At 30.8% G+C, this 25,232-nt stretch overlaps 1 protein-coding gene across 1 annotated transcript; it reads right to left on the bottom strand.

The window, feature by feature from the left end:
* Window positions 1–3,220: 3,220 nt before the first annotated feature.
* Window positions 3,221–6,926, bottom strand: LOC108486973 (probable protein phosphatase 2C 42). The gene is made up of 4 exons (XM_017791142.2): window positions 5,803–6,926; window positions 4,916–5,286; window positions 4,261–4,497; window positions 3,221–3,872 (listed from the first exon to the last, which is right to left on the bottom strand). Exons 1-4 carry the CDS (start codon window positions 6,128–6,130, stop codon window positions 3,657–3,659), a joined length of 1,152 nt encoding a protein of 383 aa, XP_017646631.1. The 5' UTR covers window positions 6,131–6,926; the 3' UTR covers window positions 3,221–3,656.
* Between the last annotated feature and the right edge of the window lie 18,306 nt (window positions 6,927–25,232).

Below are 25,232 nucleotides of genomic sequence, written 5' to 3'. Positions count from 1 at the left end.
AGATTGAGCTCGGTCGGATGACATTACTATAAGAAAAACACATTTTAAATGGTAAAGAGATATCACACTATCAATAATAATTTAAATGGCATGTATAGCTAATCCTGTATTTGCTACATCGGTCCTAGAACCGGCTAAGCCGTAGCTCTGATACCAACAAATGTAAAACCCCATACCCGTACTCATTGTCGGAATAGGGTACGAGGCATTACCGGAGTTTACGAATTAAATTTTTTTTACTCAATATAGCCCATTTATAGATATCTAACATTCCCTGCAATATTAAACCGAGACCAATCCACATCAACCAATCCAATTCAACATATTTTCAAGATAGATTCATACATTTTTATAAGATAACCTCATCACATACCAAAACCAAGATTTGTTAGCCATACCAATGGCTGACCTTACATTCATATCACATTAACATTTACTTTATTAGCTAATACATGCCATTGATTTTCAAAATAAAGTTTCTTGATATACCGAAATCTTGAAGTTGATAGTGTGATGTGTCTCCGACCAAATCCGACCTCCGAGCTCTTAATACTACAAAACAGGGAAAAAGGAAATAGGGTAAGCACTTTATGCTTAGTAAGCTCATGTAACAAGAATTATACTTACCTAATATTTTCAATACAATGCAATAAAAATTCAAATATCCATTCAATGCATTATTACCCTAACATGCACAAACTCAACATTCAAGTTAGTACAATAATTTCCATGTGTCAATAATATATATACCATGATTGATGAACTCATCAATACCATGATTTCCATTCCCTTATTATTTTTTTCCATATTTATCCCGTTGAATTTCTTGGAATTTTCGATGGATTTTCAGAGGTACACTTTTAGTGTACATTTCCGGGTCCATCAATTCATATTCATGTGCGTATATTTCTATTTCAGAGAGCACACTCCCACGAACCTCATCCTTACAGTAGGATTACCAGTTCAAGCTAAATCCCCTGTAATATAAACTCATAGAGTATTGTCGGGATTACCAGTCTAGGCTAAATCCCCTGCAATGACAATTACTTTAATGAGCTTGGATCTGAATTACCAGTCCAGGCTAAATTCAGACCCTAATTCAGATTACCCGTCCGAGCTAAATCCATTTTCCACATATTGTTCGGGAGGGCTATATCAAGATAGGATCACCCGTCCGGGCTAGATCCTTTGTACCGTCAATTCTTTTTTAGAGATCCTTTGAATTTTCCTTTCATTCAACTGAGATTTCTTCCCCTTTTTATCAAATATATCAAAGTTTTATCAATTTTCATACAATGAACATTCAAATCATATTCACATCAATAACATACACTTCAAGCATTTGAGAATATAATTCAAGTTACACGAACTTACCTCGATACTTGTTCGTACACACAAATCTACTAATCCTGAACTTTTTCTTTTCCTCGATCTAGCTTGGTATTTGAATTTTCTGGATTTGGTGCAAAAATTATGGAATACCAGCTTAAAGAACCTCTCCTATGGCGTTTTGGCTGATGAGAATGAAGAAAAATGAAGAGAAATCTAGATATTTCCTATTTAGTCCTATCTTTATTTAGTTAATTATGCAATATTCCAATTTTGCCCTTAAATCATCAATTTTCCTGCTGATTTCATGCCCTTGCCGTCCAGCCCAAATGAATTTTGGGTCTGATTTCTTTTAAATCCTTTCTCATTAGACACTTAAGCTATTTAATTATTCTAGCAACTTTTACACATTTTCTAATTTAGTCCTTTTCATTTAATTACCTACCCAAACGTTAAAATTTTCTAACGAAATTTTAATACCACATCACTAACATTTTATAAATATTTATAAAAATATTTCCTACTCAGTTTTACGAGATCAAGGTCTCGATACTTTGTTTTTACCCAATTCCTTCAATAATTCTTTTTTTTTCTAACTAACCACTAAATCGGTAAAAAAAATTTCTATTGATATTTTAATACAATTTTCCTATCATATAAATATTCATGCAAAAATATTATAATAAATTTCTCTTTAAATTGGATTTGTGGTTACGAAACCACTGTTTCGATAACCTTGAATTTAGGCCATTACAGTGGTCGTGGGGGTTGGTTAGGATGTTGAGGGAGCGGGCTCGAGAAACTTTGTTGAGGGTGAATTGCCATAAGTCACAGCTCGTAAGGTCTTCAAGTGAGGCAAGCTTGTGGACTAGGTTATTGGGAGATCCAAATTGGTTCGTTAAAGCGTTGATGGACAATGAGGGTTTGTAATTGTGAGGTGAGAATATGCGAAGCAAGTTTTATTTTGATTTCACTTTTCGCATTTTCTTTTTTCATAAACATAAAAAAGCTTTAACAAATGGAAAACATAAAAAAAAATTACGTTAAAAGAAATAGAGAAGGGAGGAAAATAGAGGGAGAAGCAGAAGAGAATGAAAAAAAAAGAAAAAAAAAAGAAATTAAAAGAACATAAAAGAAAAAAATTAAATTGCTTAAAACGAAAAAAATATGTGAACCAATTGTATAATTTAACCTAAAATTTTTGTTTGAAATGATAATTTAACGTGCCACATCAACTTACAGTTACGCCGTTAATGACAACTAACGAATTAGTGACTAAAATGTTACAACACGATAATGTAAGTGACTAAAACATAACATTTTAAATATAAGTAACTAAAATCTAATCTGAAGTAAACAAAAGTGACAATTTTGATAATTTACCCAAGATATAAACAAAAGTAACTACTTTGATAGTTTATCCAATATATATACTACAATTAAAATACTATTATTATTGTATAAAACTAACTTTTTAAACTTAAATAATGCATGTATACATTTGAAAAATCATAGAATAATTAAATTTGAGTATGGTTATTTATAATTACCCACAGAATTATTTTAATTCTTAACCCTCTCTTAAGAATTGAAGAGTAGAATTAGATGTACACAACTATTTCAGTTCAATAAAACCCAGATTATCCAACCATATCTCATTTTTGGTATTATAAGCAATATAGGTAGATTTTCATACTCATAGTTCAGGACATTTATTTTGCGCAAGTTTATAACTTTTCTATCGACAGTTATCTTTTTACATTTATTATTATTATTATTGTCCCATCCATGCATTTGATGCTGAAATAGTTGATTATTATTAGATAATTAAAAAAAAAAACTGTTCAGCACTTGGAATGAAAAACATGATTCATCAATCATGACGCTAATATGCTGAACCTTGAGCTTCACTATATAACCAGGTAAAATCACACTCACAACAGATTGGGAGTAATGTTAATAACTTACGCTAAATACTCGACATGTTTGATTGCAAATCAAAACGCCTCGCAACCAAATAAAGTAGCACGCTATGTGTTCGAGTTATTTTCCCACACAGCTTGACCTCTTTGATCACTAAATGGCGAATGCCATTGAAAAACAACTACAACATACATTTTACTTAAAAATATTATTACGCGGAATTCCATACTCTTTTTTTTTTTCTTTGACATTTTACAAATTTGAATCCTCTTAAAACAACTGCTCTCTACATCACTATTCCGTGCTTGCACCATGAAATGTCCACGTGTTGGTGGTGCAGTTTTTCCGAGTGTTAGGCAAAAACCGGGTTCAGGGAAGTAGAAACCTATCCGGTTATGAATAATTTATCTGTGTTCTAGTGCACTTCTAATGGATACCGGAGGATCTTGGACCGCACCTCTGGATATAAGATCGTGATTAAAGAATAACACGATAACAGTTATATCATCGTGAAAATGGCGTCGGACTTTCTTGTCGATCTTCTGGAGATCAGAATATCTCATTTCTCGTTTTCTTGCGGCTTCTTGTAGAGCAGCTTTGACCAGCCTTTTGGCACTCCCCTGCATTTGTAGAGGCTCATGAGAAACACCTTAAGATTACATATCATATCCTAATAATCTCAACTACAAGCAGTCACATTTGTGAAAGAAGTTTAACCGCCTGAATTAAGGCTGTAGGATTCGGAAAAAGTGGAACTCATAATTGGAAATAAACGGAATTTGGTATTAATATGCTCACATGAAAATATTGAGGACCGAAAAAAAAGTAGTTTAGTATCAATAACAAAAGAATCAGAAATGGGGTTTGTCACAATATTATCAGAAAACGAAAATTGGTATCAACACTAACCATGGAATGCGATGACATCAATAAGATGTGAAAACAGAAAAGCTCTAATGCAACAAAACTATGCCTTTAAAAACAACATAGAAGTAAGGACAATCTTACTGCACGCGGATGGCTGTGTACAATATCCACAGCTTTTTCATTACTCAAGTGTTCCCATAGACCATCGGATGCAAATATAAGGAAAGAATCATTTGGTTGGAGATCATGAGAAATAATAGTTGGATTAGCACTCAATATAGGCATGTTCATTGGTTCAGGAAGTCTGAATTTTCCGTTAATTGGTTCCCTGTTGTACCTTGCGTGTTTCATATAAACATCGCCTATAGATCTAGAAACCTGCATTGAATACAATCATGAAATTGAGGACATGACATGATGATTTATGACGGAATAGGATTATGAAATTGAGAAAGCAGGGTATAATGCCAATGCATCTAATGAATTCTGAAAGTCTTGCATGAAAAAGGAAAGCAATCAGAATCCAACATGTCTGTCTTATACTGAGAATCCTACTAAGTAATCCGTGTGTAAGCGTCTGAGGTTATAGTACTTACATAATAATTGTTCTCCTAAATTCAAAACGAACATAATACACTTTAGTCCATGAGACCTAGATCAGCATCTTTGTGTTGGTTTTTGAGGATAAGCCTATAAGTTAAGTATTATATTATGAAGATTTCAGCAGTGGAAATGGTTAGACAATTTTATGCGTGCCTGAATATGCTGAATCATACGATGTGGATGTTTATATCACCTGAATAATGCCCTTTACTCGCCAAACTCCATGCTTGAGGACAACGATTTGCGGATCATTTGGGTGTAATTCCTTAAGTTCCTGTCTGATAGCTGCGATATTTGCATTGTGTTCAGTTGACAACTGCAAAGCAGCCATTCCTCCAGTGTTGCCAACCTTCTTGCCCAGTACAACGCGCGAATCACCAAGATTCGCAATGAAAAGCGTTTGCTGATGTATTACTCCAACCAGGCAGCATGTCCCAACTGTTGCAATATTGGGCCGAGTACTCCATGACTCCGACACAAGGGTAGTGAACCCTTCTTCCGTTTGACGAAAAGCTCTTTGAATAGTCTCGGCAGTCACAACCCCCTGCGATTCGGCTGCTATTGCTGCATAAACACAAAGTCTAAGAACGCCAACATAAGAACAGCTCCTTCTCTAGAAGTTAACCAAAAACTAATGCAATAGAGGGAATTCTTGGGTATTAAAGGCAACTTGCAAAACATAATGCACCATTTAAATACATCCAAACAATACCACATCCGGCTGCTTTTGAACCCGAATTCACTCTAATTTTAGCCACAAAATGAATAAGAAAAGAAGTTGATAGTTAACTAAAAACCAGCCAAAGTAGAAAAATAGTTTCCAAATACGAGCATTTTGTTGCCTGCTTTCAACTGTAAACCGTACTCAAATACTCGATAAAAGTACCCAATCAAAAGCTGAACTTTTCTGAAGCCTAGAAAAAAGCAACAACTGACTGAAAATTATATTCATTTAGTAATCCAAATATGAACACATCTAAAAGAAAACCCTGAATGGTAACAAATCGAAGTTTACATTTTAGGGTCAACAGAGATGAAAGCAAGCATAAGAAATTATTGACAACACCCAAAGTGACGAACCTCGAAAGTGCTTGAACAAGTGATCGCAAACGTAACGAGCCGTCTCGGGTCCGCCGTGTCCATCGTAGATCCCAACAAAAGTGCCGTATTGGCCGGACTCGATCTGGCTCTGATCCTCAAGGACCTGGTTGGCTTGGATCACGGCCATGGAAAAATCCCCGGAACCATATTTCCCTATATCTCGATACCAAAGCAACCCATCTTTACCTTCTTTTGAGCCGCCACTACTTCCTCCGCCGCCAAGAACGCCGTTCGCCCCGTGATTTCCCTTCTCATGCCCGAATGGCTTCCAGCAGAGGGAGAGAAGATTCATGAATCCCTGGAGCATCAGACATCTCTCATCATCAAAACAAACAAACAAAAACCCAAAATTCCAAACCACCGTACAATTCCAAATTTCACAATAGGATGATGTGATCTGAGGTTTAAACCCAAAAAAGAAAAAAGAAAACCTCCCACCAAGTGGTAAAACAAGGAATCAAAAGAATGATATATGATGATTGAAGAAAAGGGTATGCGTAGGATAAGATGTTGAAGGTGGATGATAAAGAGGAAAGGGGGCGGTGGTGGGTGTTCGGTGGTAGAGGAACAGAGGAGGGTCGGTTGTTTTGGGGTGGTTCCTCTTTGAAGCAGATGGGTGTTATTTTCAATGTTTTTTTTTGTTTGTTTTGTATTGGATACAACATTCAAAAAAGAAAAAAAAAAAAAAAGCAGCAAAAAATCACTTCAATTCTTCTTTTTTCTTGTGTGTTGTTGGACTTGTATCGTGCCAATGCCTCGATGCCGCACTTTTATCCGGAGACAGCTTGTTTTCTTACATGTTTCTTTTCGATTTTGTTTTTGTTTTGTTGCTTTGTTTCCTCATCTCCTCTTCTTTCTTTTTTCTTGTGAAGTAATTTCTCAGTTGATGATTGAAACCTTAAATTCTTTATAAATAATTGCTAATTAAGTGCTTTTCAAGTCTTATTTTACTCGGAAGTAAAATGTTGTAATTCACTTCTTATCATCTAATTATCGTTAGAAAAATTCACTACTACAAGATCTTTGAATAGGAAGAAACATGTATTTTAATATACTCAAATTTATATACTAATGATAATATTAATCAAATTAAAATTCAATCAGTTGAAATTTATGATGTTATTATAGTAAAGACGTTAGATTAAACTAAGTGATGTATTAGATATCGTAGAATGCAGTGAACTTTTGGCTTTTCAAAACATAATTGAAGTAATCATTATTTATAGAAACGGATAGTTATGAAGCAGGAAATGTTAAAAATTCATTGAATAAGCCACCGATTGACTTAAAATTCAAGATAAGAGACAGACAGCTCTATAACTAAAAAAAAAAAAAAAAAACAGTTCCAAATGAGTGCTGGTTTTTCATTTATTTTTAAACTTGCGTTGACATTTAAACAAATAGGAGTGGGGGTGGTCCCTTCGAGAATTCCAATTTTGAACAGATGGGGAAAGCAAGCAAAGCATTAAATAAAGCTACCCCTAATTCCCAATAATAATAATGAAAAAGCCCCTAAATATTTTGGCTTGTTCAGGATTTGGACCAGCATTTGTGCGGTCACATTTTCTGAAAATGGGAGTGAAGGATAGAGACATCAACATCTTTGCTAGCTGTTGGCTTTGGGTTTGCCAATGAAATAAAGACAACCCACCATTGAAAGAGCGCTTCATCCCATCCAATGCTCCTATCATTGCTCTCATTTACTCTACTATTTGACGCACTTTTTTTTTTCTTCTGCCATCTGATGACACCATGAAAATGAACCCCAACACTCCTTTTTAGGCTATTTTGTTTGTCACCCCCTGGAAATATGGCTCATGTTTTATATTATTCACCTCTCAATCTGGTTTTACGATAGCAATAGGACGCACCTTTTTCTGTTTATATTCATTTATTAAATTTGTTTTTATCCCAGACTCTATTTATTATTCGTACTGACACGTTTCGTTTTCCATTAATTATTTATTTGAGTCTATTTATGTAGTAAAATTTAAATGTTAAAATATAAATTAAAATGTGCCTTTAATCTCTATATTTTTTGAAAATTAAGAATTTAGTCCATGTACTTGTATTGTTATAAATTTAGTCTTTTTATTTTTAAATTTTAAAATTTAGATTAAATTGTTTAATACTGTTACCTTTTTTATTGTTAAACAAATTGTCTTGACATTTTGAAATTTAAAAAATTTATTCACCTAATAGTTATGTAATTGAAAAAATATTATAATTAACTGGATTTAACAAAAGAAATTTAACAATATTAATAGTTAAACTTAAATTTTGAAATTTGAAAACTAGAGGATTAAATTTCTAAAAATACAAGTACAAAGACTAAATTCCTAATTTTAGATAGGCATATTTTAACCTAAAAATATTCTAAGTCCTTATACACTTGTACATTTGCAATTTAATCTCTCTACTTTTATTTTCTTAACTTTAAAATTCAATTTAAATTGTTAACATGTTAAAATTATTCTATTAAATTCATTAGTGACATTTTAAATTTTAAAAAATTCACTTGGTGGTCATGTAATAATAAAAATATCATTGAAGATGTTGATGTATAGGATCAAAACTAAAATTTAATCATTGTCTTATAATGTAAAAAAAAAAAAGGTAAACCTAAAAAACTCGAAGCTATGTGTTAATCTCTATGATATTAGAGAATTTAAATTATATATAACTACGTAGCATTTTAATTCAAAAGTTATCATATTAATTAATAACACTATAAAAATATAATGGCCAAAATATATTAGAAATTAGTATAGATATTAAATCTAAAATCTAGACATAATGGAGGAACCTAAACTGAAATTTAACAATTTTTATGATGAGAAAAGGAAGAGCTCCAACATCAGTATAGCAACGTGTCAAACAAATGAAGGGTTTGAATCTTCTGTTTATATATGGTTACTAGTATGGTTCCCACAATTCCCATTAGGTTAATTATTTGTTTGTATGAAATTATGAAATAAATATTTAAAGATTATAATATATTCTAAATTTTTATACACTGTGTACATATATTTGAAACTTAATTCCAATTTTATTTTCAGAATTTTAATTTTTCCATTTTTGAATTTAAAATTTAAGTCAAATTATAATTATTTTTTTATAAAATTTATTGGCGTGACATTTTAAAATTAAAAAAGTTACTTGATAGTCATAAAATAATAAAAGTAATCTTGAAAATGATTATGTGGATTTTTTTCTTAAAAGTATCCATTTGAACTCATCATTATAAAATATTTTTTTCGAATAGTGTTTTTAAGAAAAATTGATATTAGCATTTTGATGAAAATAGTTAACAATATTAAGTATTTAAACTATCTAGTGACATTATAAAAACAAAAGACCAAATTATGTCAAAATTAAAGTATGTAAATTAAATCTCAAGTTTAAGCATAATCAAGAGATCAAAACTAAAGTTTAACCATTTTAAATGCAGAAAGAAAAAAGAAGCACCATGTTAGTGTAGATGTAATTATCTATTTGTGTTAAATTATAGAGTAAACAAAGTGAATGTTAAATCTACTTAAATTCATATATACTTTGTACATTTGGAGTTTAATTCACTACTTTTATTTATAGGAATTTAGTCGCTCTACTTTTTAAATTAATTTATTTATAGGGATTTAGTTGCTCTACTTTTTAAATTAAAAAAATTCAATTCTAGTTACTACCATGTTAAAATTATCTATAATAGAAATATATATAATCACGAGTTTAGAAAAACTTTTGAATTATGAGAATATTTATTTATTTCCCATCACATCACTATATTCACATTTAAAAATAATTATAATATTTAATTTAAAATTATTAGTTAATAAAAGTTGTGAAAATCACACATTTAAAAATTGTAATTTAATATACAATTATGAGAACAAAAAAATTGTATTTGAATAAAACATTAAGCATAAAATATAGGAAAATTATTATTTTGACATAAAAAAATGTTCTAAATTTATTTTAAAAATGTTGCATTAATTTTATTGATGTAAAATAGAGTTATTACTTAAATAAATTTTAAACATCTTAATTATCACTTAATTAATATTAAAGTTATGAACCAATTAAATGTTATGTTTAGCTTTATAAATAGCATCCTGTGGTTATATTTAATCAAGTAATATCTAAGAAAAATTGAATATTACTTTAATTTATGATGAGATAATATAATATGATAATTTTTTTATAATTATGTTGTATGTTGTTTATATGATGTGAAATAAGCACTCTTAAAATTGTCTTCTTTTTTTTTTTAATTACATGTTATTTGTTTTGCATGTGTGAAAACAATTTATAAATTTGTTTTCAAAAGAAAGTGAAATTTCAATAATTATTTTAATCATCATTATTAATATAATTGTAATCACATACAACATATGTAATATTAAAAATTAGTTCAATTAAATTCATCAATATGACATTTTTAAATTAAAAAAATCACTTGCTACTCTTGTAACAAAAATAACATTGAAGATACCAATGTATAAGGACAAAACTAAAATTTGATCATTATCTTATAATGTAAAGAAAAAAAAGACAAACTCAAAAGAAACACGCTTTAATCTCTATGACCTTTAGGGCATTTAAATTATATATAATCACGTAGCATTTTAGTTCAAAAGTTAACAATATTAATTATTTAGACTAATTAATAATATTATAAAATATATGGATCAAATTTTGTTAGAAATTAAAATGTAAATATTAAATATAAAATCTAGACATAATGGAGAGACCAAAGCTAAAATTTAACCATTTCTTTATAATATACCAGAAATAAGGGAGCTCCAACATTAGTATAGCCACGTGTTGAACAAAGGAAGGCCCTTGGATATATATAAAAGAAAATTATTTGGTACCTGTTAGTGGAGTTTTTAGATTCTACAAGCAGGGTCAGGGGTTGACAAGTGTTCTATAAGGGTATAGTAAAATATTAAAAAAATATATTTAAAAGAAAAGACATGTATCCATTTTTAAAAGTTGTTTGTGGAATTCGACTTTCATTTTTAACTTCAAAATATTTTTCGATCACTCTTTGACGTCACAAAATTTTATATTATATTAAATTTTACAAAATTAATGTAACACCCTTCACCCGGTCCGATTATTGGACCCGAGCTATAGAATGTTACTACTATTATTGGAGCAAAACATACACAATTTACAACAAATAATTCACTTGAACACCAATTTTCATCATAAATCCGTATATAATATGATCTTCAAACAAAATTGATACTCAATCGAACTTACAAAAGCTCTAAAGTTGACTTGAGCATGACGAAGGACCATATCGAAAACTTTTCAAAATCTAGGTATAGGTATCGATACCAAGGTTAGGTACCGATACCATTACTAACCCCAATGTTTCAAAAATCAGGATGGAATTCACAAGTAATGATACTTGAAATAAGGTACTGATACTCTTATTAAAAAGTATCAATACCAAATTTAGTATTGATACTATTTTTCAATTCTGCCAATTTTCAAAATCTAAAACAAGTTACTTTGTTTTGATACCATTATTTAAATATCGATATCTATCCTCAAGGATCGATATTGACATTGATACCAATTTAGCATTTTGTCATTTTAAAATACTGTTCATTTGATTAAGTACTGATACTCTTATTCAAGGTGTTGATACTTAATGTTAAAAGGGTCAAAATCATCACATTTTAATACTTATTCATGCTCAATCCAATTGTTATATAAAGTGGTGCCTTAGGCACAATCAAGACCTACACAAAAACCATTTACAACACAATATAAACAATCATCAAAAGATCTTAAAACTTCACTAACCAATACGCCATCACTTGGCACCATTTCACAACAATATTACAAGCAAATCATTCAATCAATTTATATGATTCATACCATTTCATTCATTCCATATAACATGATAATCTATATGCATATTCACAAAGCATAACACCAATTATGAACATGATTAAATTGGCATTACTAAAAGTATACATAATCATCTATGATTCCAAGCAAGATTGACAATACAATTCACTTGGCACTCCTAAGTACATGCCACATATAACTGAATTCAAACAATTAAAAATCTACCAAATCAAGAGATAGATAGTGTGATCTCCTCGAAGATTCAATTGACACGTTCCAAAAGACAAAATCTACAGGAAAAGAAATGAATGGGTAAGCATTATGAAATGCTTAGTAGGCTCATATGTAAATAGCAACTAACTTACCGCAAATAACAAGTACATATGTAAAACTAACATGAATAATCAAGTTTACCTAATTCATCAGAGCATAATACAACAAGGTGAGTTATATTCATTTCAATCTAACCACATCTCTTTCATAGATATACATATATTTAAACTTGACATTCTATCCTTCACTATGATATCTTTAAGCATTTTGGACAACACATTTCATTTTCACCTTTAATATTAACTGTATTACCCAATGAAACTTAGTAAACAACTCTATTACACAAGTATTAATTACATCAAAGGCTCATCCGTGCTGAGCATATAATTGTGTCAAGTTACCCGTCTGGGCTAAACTTTTATATTGACACATCAGATAGCTTGGCCAGAGCTATAAACATATATAAGGTTACCAGTCTAGGCTAAACCTTTAAAACGACAACAAATTATCAGTCTAGACTAAATCTGTGTCACATGTATCTTTGAGTCCGCAACAAATGATGGAGCTCGGTATAATTGGAAATTAACCTATAACTGTGTGTAAGATAGGTTTATGAAGTTTCATTAGAGTAATTTTTGTCGTACAAGTTTATAGTTATCCGTTTTCAAATTAAATCTAAATCTCACTCATTTTGTAATAAATTGCAAATAAATCAAAGTTCATTAAAAGTATAGGTATTCACATTATAACATACATAAGGTTCAAAATATAAATATTCCATATGAACTTACTTGGAAATAATATCAACCGATAAGGTGCCAAGGACAACTCCGCAATTTTTCCTTTTCTGTAAATATCCTCTGTTTGGCTTAAATCTCAATCTCAATCATAATTTAATTTAATCATCAATTCCAAACATCATTTGTTAAAATAAAGGTTGATAATGACAATAGAATGATCACAAAATAGGGAAAAAGAAAGAACACACAAATTTTACATGGAAACCTTTTCAAGAAAAAACTACGGGCAAAGGAGAAGAAATTTACTAATGTTGAAAAACAAATGATACAAGAGGAGTTTCGAATACATCTATTTAAAGGTTGAAAAACCTTATTCTAATCAATGTCAAATAAAAGAAGTGTAGGTCTATACGGATTCTACTTGTACAGCATGGTCCGTATCGTGGGGGCCTTAACCCTACATAGATCCCCTTGTTTTGCTACTGTATTTTATTTCATTAACAAATATTCGGGTCACACAACTCTAACATCATTTAACAACATACTTAATATATGTATCAGTTCAATTTCATTAATCGAATATTCCCTCAAATTTTATATTTTATTCAATTTGGTCTCTAAAACTGAAATTTTCATAACTTTCAAATTTGAGCTTTGATTTTAAAATCAATCTCAATTTCATTCTTTTACCACACTCTAATACCTATAATTACAAAAATTTCATGCTAAATTTCGAAATTATTTCCCTTTAGTCCCTATGTTCCAAGCTAATAATTTTCACTTTACAAACTAGTTTTTTTTCATATCTAAGCTCAAAACCTATCAATTAATACTAAAAGCTTCAAGATTCATCAATGGAAACTTTTATAAACTTTAATAATTTCAAAAATTAATCCTTAAACTAACTAAATCAAGCTCTTGGAATTCTAAAAATATAAAAATTACAAGAAACAGACAAAAATTGACTTACCAATTGAGGAACCGAGCTTGGACGTGAGCTAGGTGTTATAATTCTCTTTGAATCAGTTTAGGAAGAAAATGAAAAGATGAATGAATGTTTCTCCTTTAATTTTAAACATAATAATGTTTTTGTTATTTAATAATCAATAATATAATTTAAATAGAATTTTCTCAATAAAAGGCCATTAACCATCCACTATTAACCACAATGGTCTAATTCTCATTTTAATCCTTAATATAATACTTTTCAAGCCTTTTAACTAATAAATAACAATAGCAATTAACTTGTTCCACTTTTACGATTTAATCCTTATACTTTAATTAACTATCGGTTCAATAAAATTACTATACTAAAATTCAATATAATACTAAAATAAACTCGTAAATATTAAATAATAATATTTTCGACTCGATCATCGAATACGTGGTTCTAAAACCACCGAAAAATAGGCTATTACAATTAAACAATTAGATAAGTTACATAATTTTATGAAAATAAAAAATATAAACAAAATATTTATAAAATTTAAATATGTGTTATATTTTTATAAAATTTTAAAATAATTAAACCAACACTAGTAGTGATTAAGATTTTTGTTAAGGGTTCGATTTTTGCCTTGAGTATAGAGTAACTTAAAACTCGTGATCAACGTCTACCACCTTAATAGGCTTACAAAATACGAATAATCCATCATTGGGTTCGTTGCTTATCTCTTTCTCAAATTTATTTATTCTTTTAAAAAAGTATAAGATTAAAATAATATTTTTAGAATCGAACCGGACTGGTTCGTTAGATTGAGAATTGATCAATACACTAATTCAAAATAAGATAAAAAATCGATTAATTTACAAATTGATCAAACTAAAAATCAATGATTTGATCAATTCAACCATTTGAAAAATATTTGTCACTACTACTTTGGGTATATTAAATTCGTTCGAGGTCGGTGGCTATACTTCAAGAACTTGAAATAACCTTAAAAAAAAACTTACATATGTTGAAAATTGTAAATATTGTGGACTAACAAAAACATACTCATAATTCAATGTTTGTGGCATTGAGTTGAAAGGAATTTGATTGAAGGGTGAAACACTTGCCTGCATTCATATAAACAAGATATTGACATAAAATTGTGTCTCTCGTCAATAAATTTGAACAAATGTGTCCAAACCATAGTTTGGATTAGTGGGGTCAATTAACACATGGAATTTTGTCATTAGATTTGATTATGCATGGAGTTAGGGGAACACTTGCGACCAATTTGAATCTTCGCCAAATATGTTATGCCAACCCACCTTCCACCTCGCCCTTTGGTCCCCGCACTCATCACAGCGGTTACATCCCATCCCCAAAAAATAGGCCCAATGGCTGCCAACATATGCTTATTTGATCTGCTGGATATCTAATTTTAATTCTATTTCAACAAACCTAGTTCTTTAGTTAATTTTATAAGACTTCCTTAAATTTAAATTGATTTTCAAATGTTTCAATTTCAATGTCTTTAAAATATTACTATTATATTAGTTAAGTTATTCTATTAGTTTAGTTGTAAATTTGATTATAATCAATCGAGTCAATTTTAACTTATGAAGATTTGAATGTTTAGAGATTTTGTGGTGTTTTAGGATTAATAAAATATTTGATTGATACAATCTTATATTTTGAGAATTCAATTAAATCACTTTACACTTTAAACTTTGATCACAATTTAAAATTTAATCCACAGTTAAATAAGTTTCATCTTCTTTTCCAAAATTAATTTATTCACATGTCAACATAAAATTTTCAAAATATCTAAATCTGTATTGTTAGCATCGAAACTAGCATGCAATTGTTTATTATATATAATAACTAGCATACAAATTCTAAATTGTAAGATGGGAAAGTTTAGTTAGATGAATGAACTTTGATCATATAATGCCAACAAACATAAAAACCACATAAGTTATTATGAATATAGCAATAGATCATTGGTAAAAAACAATAAATATATCTGTATATGATATTGATTGAAATGATATAAATTGAGATTAAAATTGAGGTGGTGAGTGGGTAGTGTGTAGGGGGTGATGGTCCCAAGTATAAAAGTGAGATTGGATGGGCGTAGGATTCAAGTTTCCTCCTATCTTATGCAATTCACAGGCCCACAGAATATGGTTTATGGGTTTCTTGGGATTAGTGATGCAATTTGTTGAGTTAGAGTAGGGTTCAACCATTTTTTAAGAGGTAATTCCATACTATCCTATGTTGCATAAAGGGCCTAGTTTGGATCAATGGTGTTTAAGTAAAGAAGGGTAAAACTATGGGCAACCTCACCTATATATTAATTAATTACATTTGAGCTAAAAGCAGTGACAACAACTATGCCAGAGAGCCTTTAAAACACCTTTTTTTGGCCCACTCGGATGTGTACCCATTAAACTACAAAGCTCGAAATTAGTGGAGCTCTAGAAAATTATGGGATACTAAATCTTCAATCTACAAAATTACGTGTATTCGGATTTTCAGTTTTAAGATTTTAAGTTATGCTCAACGTGGCTCAATTATTGATAATTTTTTTCTATTTAAAAAATTATAATTCAATTCTTAATTAGTAGTAAGTTTATAAGTTTACACTTTGATTATTTAGTTTTTGCACAATTACTCTCCATTATGATTATCAACAACAATTCATGTTTCAAATCTTAACAAGGTCATTACCAACCCATGCCTCACTTCTAAGTTCTAACCTAATTAATTCAACAACCCTTCATATTTTACTCATTCACTATTTCCATTTCTATTAAAGCCATAACCCAAAAAATCTAAAATTTGGCTATTCAACATCCTTACTTTGAAGCAGCAACCAAATATCACCTCAAGTCCTCAACTACAATAAAAGCAAACAAAAATAGAAAAAAGAAAGAAAGAAAATCTCCTATTTCAAAGAGACCCAAATAGGACCTATAAAGAAAGGGAAAATGATAATGTAAAAAAAAAAATCAAAATATATAAAGAAGAGATTCAAATGTACTAAATTTGGTCAGGAGTTAGCCGAAGAGCTCAAGACAACAGAGATTCTGTAGCACCCATTACCCGACCCAGAAGTTATGGCCGGATCCGGCATGCCACATCAAAAATGAAAAAAAAAAAATTCATTCTAAGTCCAGAAAATCGTTCTTGATGTTCAAAAGATTAATTCATTAAGGGTTAAGGTGAATGGAAGCTGTGCACCAGGTAGGAAACCGGAAAAGAGGTGGTGAGTCCATCGGATCGCTTAAGTACCAAGCTCCTTCGGATCCAATCCTAGACATGCATACCGCCATTGCCACACCTTAACGTCATGGATATTTCTAGGAAACCGATTTGATTAAGTCATTTTAGGAAAAGTGATTAATTTTGGAAAATACTTTCATTATGGAAGCTTTGCTTGTTGTCGTGTTATTTTGAAATCAACTGTTGTTTTTGAAAACGCCCTAAAGCTATCCAATTTCAACAGTTAAAATAAGTATTACCTATCTTAGTAATACATATTAAAACCGTAAAAAATAATTAAGTGGCCTTATTACATTTAAAAGCCTAAAAACTTCAAACGTAATTAAAAGGATGTCCAGTTCACGAGAAGAAAATCAAACTTTCGAGCGGTGGCCACTCCAATTCCCTCACAGCTCCAAGCCCACTATGGTTGGGGATTTCTGCGTGGATGAAAATAAAAGGGGAGTTTGGGAAACTCGGTGTGTAAGGAAAACCCATTCAAAGCCCAAGTCAGCTCAAGCCTATTGGGCCTAAGCCTATTGGGCCTAAACCCATTCAGGTAACAGTGGTACTGGGCCAGAGCCCTTTTCAGATTACAATAAACTAGGCCTTAGCCCCTTATTCAGATAACAAGATGGCCCATAGGCCCATTTCAAAATACATGCAACATCAATAACATATGCAAGCCCATTTGGGAGACTACTTAACCCACCAACCACTACACTCCACCCGTATCAGCCATACACTCCATGTGGGAATAGCTCAACCCACCCAAATTTAACACTCCACAACTGCAAACCTTGTTGCTCGATTAACGAAGAATTGAGGCAAAGCCTCCAAGACGTGGACAAGCCACTTTCAAGATTTCCTCCGTCAATATCCCATCCCATGCATCGATAATAACAACATGGCATGCAAGAAATAACAACAATCAAACATGCATTTAGGTCAATTTAACCTAGGGTATTTCGATAATTTATCTCCTAGGGGTAAACCGTAAATTTTCCACTTTTAAAGGTATTTCAATAATTTATCTATTTTAGGGTTTTTCATGCATATTCCTACCTTTCACGTACTAACGTAATCACGTATCGAGGGTTCTTACGAATTGGGCCCATGGCCCATCATTCCAATTTTGGCCCATTAAGCCCAAAAATATCAAGGCACGTAAATCATGCACTTTGCGTCCAAATTTTGCAGCTTACCAAAACATTAATCGATTTATCAGACGAGCATTCAGACTCTCGCAAATCTACAAAATACCGGTTTTCGGCATTTTGGCTTTTCGACTTTTGCCGATCTAGACTAAGAAAGAGGTGTTAGTTACACACTGCTTGCAACGATATCTTGTGAGATCCACACACGAACCGCCTACAATTGGATTACTAACACGTTAATCTAACTATTCAAATACAAACTACGATTACCCTTTACAATATTCGGCCAACCACACCTACAGATCATAGTAAGCTTATAAGAAATCAATAAGCAACTCATTAACAAATTTTTGTCAATGTTTACCACAAAATCATAATTTCATTGCAAGCTGTCTTCCTGAGCAACAATCACTAAATCATTTATAACTGGAGCTACGAAACTCCAAATCAAGTGCCGTTAATTTTCCCTGAAAATAGACTCATATATCTTATATCCATAAAATTTTAAGAATTTTTGGTTTGGCCAATCAATACCAGATTTTTCTCAAAGTTTCGCATGTTTCACTGTTTGACTAATCTGACCACTCTTCATTACGAATCAAATTTCTCATTGTACAGAATTCACAATATGTTCTCGTTTATTCCATTTGAAACTAGACTCATTAAGCTTTAATTACATAATTTATGCAGCTTCTAACTCATCTCCCACAATTTATGGTAATTTTCCAAAGTCACGTTACTGCTGCTGTCCCAAGTAGATTTATTACCAAATTACTCTTTCACACATAACTTGCATGCATGTTTTTTTTTAAAACATGTATATCACCAATCAATCATCACATATCTATGATTTTACTTAAGTATAATCTCCATTTCATCATTTTAAAGCACAACATATTAGCCGATTTTTCCACATGCATGCTCATTTGTTTGGCTCAACTTCACATATCTTCCATTTTTCATCAAAAGAACATGAAACAACAACCATTTCCTTCATTTTAATTCATGACCAAATGCTCACAACACAACCAAAAACCAAAATATGCTTCAAGAGTTAAGGTAGAATCAAGAAGAACTCATGAACATCAAGATAGAAGCAAACTACCATGAACTTGCCTTCAATTTTCTTCCCCAAGTGACCGAATACTCAAGAGCTTTCTCCTCTCCTTTCTCTTCTCTAACTTTCAGCTATGATGAACAAAGATGGACAAAACTTTGTTCTTTTCACCCCTTTTTCTTTTAATAAAACTTCATATTTCATCCATTTAATTCTTTAATACAAAAGACATGAAATTCTTATCATGAAACATTTACCTAACCCATTATCATGAAACATTTACCTAACCCATTATCATGGAACATTTACCTAACCTATTATCATGGAACATTTACCTAACCTATTATCAATTTGTATCAATTTGTACCATAAATTATGGATATCAAGTGCACATTTTGTCTACAACAACATGATGGCTGGCCACTTCATGTAAAATGGGAGGTTTGTCATGCAAATCCTCCTATTTTGCGCTCCTATTTATTTGGTCACTTCAATTTAGCCTATAGCATTTTCAAACATTTTTACATAGGTCCTATTTCATAATTTCACTCCCTTTTTCTTATGGAACAAAAATTAACTAAAATTACCGGGTTCTATATTAAGCTTGGGCCTTCTAGACGCCCACTAACATAATTAAACCTATGCCAACATTCACAGGATTCCCGAAAATTGGGGCGTTACAGATTCAAGCCAAACTGTCAAAGAGATTGTTTTTCTCAAAAGAGGAATATATAGAATTTAGTCAGCCATTCGAAAATGGTGGGCAAAGATCAGAGAATTTCTCCGTTAAAGCTTTGGGTTTAAATAAACAAAGTTTGAGTTCATTTCAAGGAAATCTAAAAAGTTGAAAGAGGAAGCAAAAAGCTTTGGTTCAGTGTGTTTTTTCACTGTAGGAGGAGATCGAATGGTGGCAAGATTACTGGAATATAGTGCTGAAGTAGCTCCCAAATCACATTGCATAACTTTCGAATAGTTCAGTGATCAACTTGTAACATTTTGAAATTTAGTGGCCAAAATGTAAACTTACTAATAGTTGAGTGACCTTAAGTGTAATTTGCCTTATGATGAATAGTAAATTAATGGCCATATTAGACGCCCATTACCGAGTTAATGAGCTAGTGAACTAAATGAAATGTTTGAATAGTTGAATGACTTAAATGATAACATTTGAGTAATTCAGTGATCAACTTGTAACTTTTTAAAATTAAGTGGCCAAAGTGTAAACTTAAAAATAGTTAAGTGACCTTGGGTGTAGTTTACTTTAAGTTTTTTTTTATCTTAGATGCAGGTTAGTGGTGTTAGAACCATAAAAATTATGATTTTAAACTTAATAAACCAAGATCTGTCATGTTAGATAATTTAGGAAAAAACTAGATGTGAAAGCGTACTTAAATCCATTAATATCTTGAAATATTCAAACCTCGTGGTTTTTATCTTTCAAATTAACAGATAAGTATTCCAGAGAAAGCGATTTTCTTTTTTGAAGATAAGATGTTAGAAAAGTTGTATATGTGTAATTTAGGAACTATAACCTTAATATATAACTTTTGCATATAAACCTTAATTTCTAATTAGCTCACCATCAATTAGAAATTAGTTACTAGAGTAACTATACATATTTGACTCATACTTTATTTAATAACTGAAGCCTAATAAACCTTAACCATATTAGATCACTTTTAAATTGGGCTAACATTTTATGATAGTAAAATAGTTTGTAATTTTCTTATTATATATACTGTGCCTATATTATCCAACAATCTCCCACTTAGATCATGTATATATACTAATTATCATTATATAACCTTATGAACTTAAAATTTTACTATCATATCCAGCATGATATTTGAATAATCTCGCTAATTAATTATGTTAACATAAAACCAATGTGACTCTCGTTATATATATCATAACTAAATCCATCATTAATCATATATATTAACACAACCAATTGACATAGATAGAGTATGGATGTGTAGGATGGAAATTACATGTAATGTGATCTAAACATTTCTATTTCCAACTGGTCCTCATTCAACCTTTGTGAGATCAAACCTAACCAAACTCAGAGAGTGGAGAAACCAAATAAACCTTTGTTAGCTCGAAAGGATTAACTCGAGATTGTCGATAAGGAGGTTGAATTGGCCTTTGAGAAATTGTGGTGGAAGCAATGAAAAATATGCAACAAAGAACACAATGATTTATAGTGGTTTTGACCCTAATTGCCTACTCCACTACCTTAACTTACCACAACTAAGGATTTCCTTAAATTCACTAATTTGGCAACCTTTGAGGGCAAGGTTTAACTTTATAATCTCTTTTAAGATTTATGCCCCAAAATCTTAAGATACAACTCACTTAAGGTTTCTACCCAAACCTTAAGGATTAACCATTTCTCTCAAAGAGAAACAAATGAGTAAACAAAGAAATAATTCTTACAAGATTAGGATGTTTTCCAATAAAGCACAAAAACAAAGAAGAACATTTGAGATAGATGAATACAATGAAAACTTACAATTGTTTACAAGAAAAGGTATGAAAAAATTAATCTCTAGGTTGTTTTGATTAATTTTTGAGCTTTGCACATGTTTCTTGTTGTTCCTAGACCTTTGAAAGATGATATTTATACCCTCTAATTGATTTCCAATCGTTGTGGTTGTTATAGAAGTGGATATAGTCGTTGAGGATGAGATACCAAGTCATTAACTGCCCTGTACCAACAAGTATCGATATTTTTTGTAATTAATGCAAATTTCAGTGACTGTTGGAGTAGGAATATCGATACCTTAGGAAATATATCAATACCTTAAGAAAAGTATTGATACTGGATCGATACTATTTGGTATCGATTATCAAAAGGGTATCGATATATTGTAAAATATCGATACTTAGACAAAAAGTATCGATACTTAGACAAAAAGTATTTATTTTTAGAATTTTTTTAATTTTTTTAAATATTATCACGTCTGCATGAGGTATACGTGACTTTTTCAATTTTTTTTTATTTTTTAAATTTTGAAAGCGTAGATCTAGAGATTCTCGAATAGGTCAATCTTTCGAACTACTGCTGAATCCATGGGCAGACAAGAGACAACCTGGCGAACTGAAACATCTTAGTAGCCAGAGGAAAAGAAAGCAAAAGCGATTCCCATAATAGCGGCGAGCGAAATTGGAGCAGCCAACAAAAGAACTGGTTAGTTCTTTGATCTAACATATAATGACTAATTTATCTATTTTTTGAATAAAGGAAGAAAAATACAATCTAATTCCTAATACGAGTGCTCCATGTACTTCTATAACTATTTTTCGTAGTTTTTATTTTTTAAATAGAAAAAGAAAAAGAAATAAAAAATTTAAGATAATGCCACTTGAGTATGTCTAGTTTGCTTGATGTTTATCAAAACGAGGCTATTCATTCATGGAGAAATTAAGAAGGAAAACAAATTCTCAACCCTTCAAAATGCATAAACTTTCAATAATATGAAATGGGATATTTTAATTCTATTAAAAACATGTATAAATTCTTAAGCTACAAATTTTTTTACGTATTCATATAAAAAACAAAGGTACTGGATATTATCCAGCAAAGCATTTTCAAATATATAATTTTTTTAGGGTACTCAACTTTGATCTCAATGACAAAATAATTATTCAACTTTCAACTTAGTCACTAAAATTTTGAAAAATAATAAATCAGTCACCACTAACCATTTTCCATTACAGAGGTAACAGAATTGCCATTTTTCATCCTTCTCTCCCTTTCCATGTAACACCCTAAACCTGGCCGAGTAGGTTCAACCCTAATTTGGTGAGCTACATTAGCCACTGAAGTAACTCTCTGTTAACTCCCAACATAACCTCCAACATACCACTTACTTGCGACAATGATGTGTTAAATTAAAAATGCAGCGAAATTATTTTTATACATAGAATGTAACTATGCAAGCTTACAAAATATCAAAGGAAAGGTTTGCATGCCAAACAGTAGAAAGACTTAAGAGTTCGCATACATCGAATTACATAAGCTTACTTAGCAGCATTAAACATGAGTTCATAACACACAAAATATGATTTCACACAACAACAAAGGTTTGCATACAATAGTATAGGTTCTCTAAATACCAATAGTTCGCAACATGCAATATGGTTTCGCAAACAAACAGACTTCGCAACAAAAGGTATCTTATGTGCATGGGTTTTCATACTTTAATAGGGTTCACACAATTTACCTGGGTTTGCTAAGTAATAAGATTATCGCTAACAAGGGTACGCATGTAATTTTTGAAATAAAAAATATATAGGGGTTGCAAAAAATAGTACTTAGCAATAAATTTGACTCACATATTTTAATAGTAAATCAACGTAACACTCATGCATGAAAAACATCGATTATACTCATAGCACAAGATAAAAAAATATTTTAAGTCATGGTCCGCAAAATAGTATACCTAAAATTTTAAAGGAACTATTTGAATAACATAATCAAAGCATAATAAGTCTAAAACTATAACAACCCGTTTTCAGTTGTGTCAAAAATAGTGGTTTCAGGACCGCGATTTCGACGAGTAAGTAAATATTTTAGTGTTTATTTATTATCTATATATTTATATTAAAGTCATATTAATTTTTCGTTAAGAAATTTTGAAGTTTAAATGGCTACTTAAGTAAAAAAGATTAAATTGGAAAAAATGAAAAAGTTGAATTCTATTAATTAAATGGACTAAATGGCTTTGGAATGTGAATTAAGGGATTTAGTGGATGATTGTACCCAACTATTTGACGATGGAAAAATATGGGTATGTGTTTAATGGTTAATGGGTTTTAAATGAAAGGGTAACTTAGTAAATAAACAAATAAAAGCTTAAACAAGTAAAAGAATGATATAATCTTCTTCCATTTTCAATTGTTTTGCCGAAAATCACCATTGTTAAGTTGAGAACATTCGACCAAGCTTCCTTGGTGCATGGTGAGTGATTTTGGTTCCGTTTCTTATAATTTTTATGTTTTTGAGCTTGTTTTAGTTTAATATAACTAGCTCGGGGGTTAATTTGTAAAATTGTTAAAAGTTGAGGGTTTTTTCATGAATGAAATTGATGTGTTTGTGAAGTTTTTTTTATAGAAAATTAAGTTTGATTGTTGAATAAGCTTATTTTGTTAAAGGATTTTTAATGATTTTGAGTATTAGGGATTAAATTGTTGAATGTATAAAATTCATTGATATTAAAATGAAGTTCAGGTAAATTTGGGCTGTATGGAAATTCTAGTAAAATTTGTTTGCATGGTATTGACTAGAAAAATGGTAAATTTGCAATTTAAGGATTAAGGACTAAGCTGTACAAAAGTTAAAATATTAGGAGTAATTTCATAATTTTACAATAATATAGAGTATAGGGTTGAATTAGGTGTTTGAAGTTAACTGAAATATTTAATTGAATGGAAATATTATTTAGATTAAGATACACAACAATCGGACTTAAATTAGGGAAAAGCTAAAGCTTTGGACTAGCATTCGACTTTGTTTTTGCAACCATAACTATCGAGGTAAGCTCGTATTATACTTATTGTTATATTAAATTCCTTGTTATTTATTCTACCTTATTAGTCTAGGTGCTTGTGATTACATATTGTTGATTGATGGAAATTGAGTTATATTGGAAACATTGTATCGGGTTTTGAACCTAGCAGGCTTTGTGCCAGTGTAATGATTCAGGATTTAAGCCTAGTAGGTTTTGTGTTGGTGTAATGATTCAGGCTTTGAGCCTAGCAGGCTTCGTGCTAATGTATGAAATTAGACCTTGAGCCTAGCAGGCTTCGTGCCGTATGGAGAATCAAGTAATCGTTGCGATTCTTTTAAGTTTAAAAGGTAAATAAGTTGAAGAAAGGCATGCATACAATTTATTGTTGTTCATGATTTTATGAAATGTTAATGATGAGATTTTATCATGTGATGGAAAAGATGAATTATGGAAATTCACTTCCTAGTATATACTATGACACATAGATGTTATGTTTACATGTTAGTTATTAACCATGAGGATTATGGTGGATAGAAAAGCATAATGCTTAAATGTTGAAATGAACTAGGTTGAATAGTTTATCAATTGATATTCGGTAAGTTG

The sequence above is a fragment of the Gossypium arboreum genome, chromosome 10, assembly GCF_025698485.1.
Source record: "Gossypium arboreum isolate Shixiya-1 chromosome 10, ASM2569848v2, whole genome shotgun sequence".
In the NCBI taxonomy this organism is placed as follows: domain Eukaryota; kingdom Viridiplantae; phylum Streptophyta; class Magnoliopsida; order Malvales; family Malvaceae; genus Gossypium; species Gossypium arboreum.
Note: the sequence above shows the minus strand (reverse complement) of the source record. Positions and strands in the feature narration are given on the sequence as shown.

Bases quoted from the DNA above. Each gene is read 5' to 3' on its own strand.
- LOC108486973 (XM_017791142.2), bottom strand. From the start codon at position 6,130: ATGCTCCAGGGATTCATGAATCTTCTCTCCCTCTGCTGGAAGCCATTC. The intron at 4,498-4,915 runs GTGATATAAACA...TATTCAATGCAG, and splicing joins GAGTAAAGGGCATTATTCAG to GTTTCTAGATCTATAGGCGA. The intron at 3,873-4,260 runs GTAAGATTGTCC...CTACAAATGCAG, and splicing joins TACACAGCCATCCGCGTGCA to GGGAGTGCCAAAAGGCTGGT.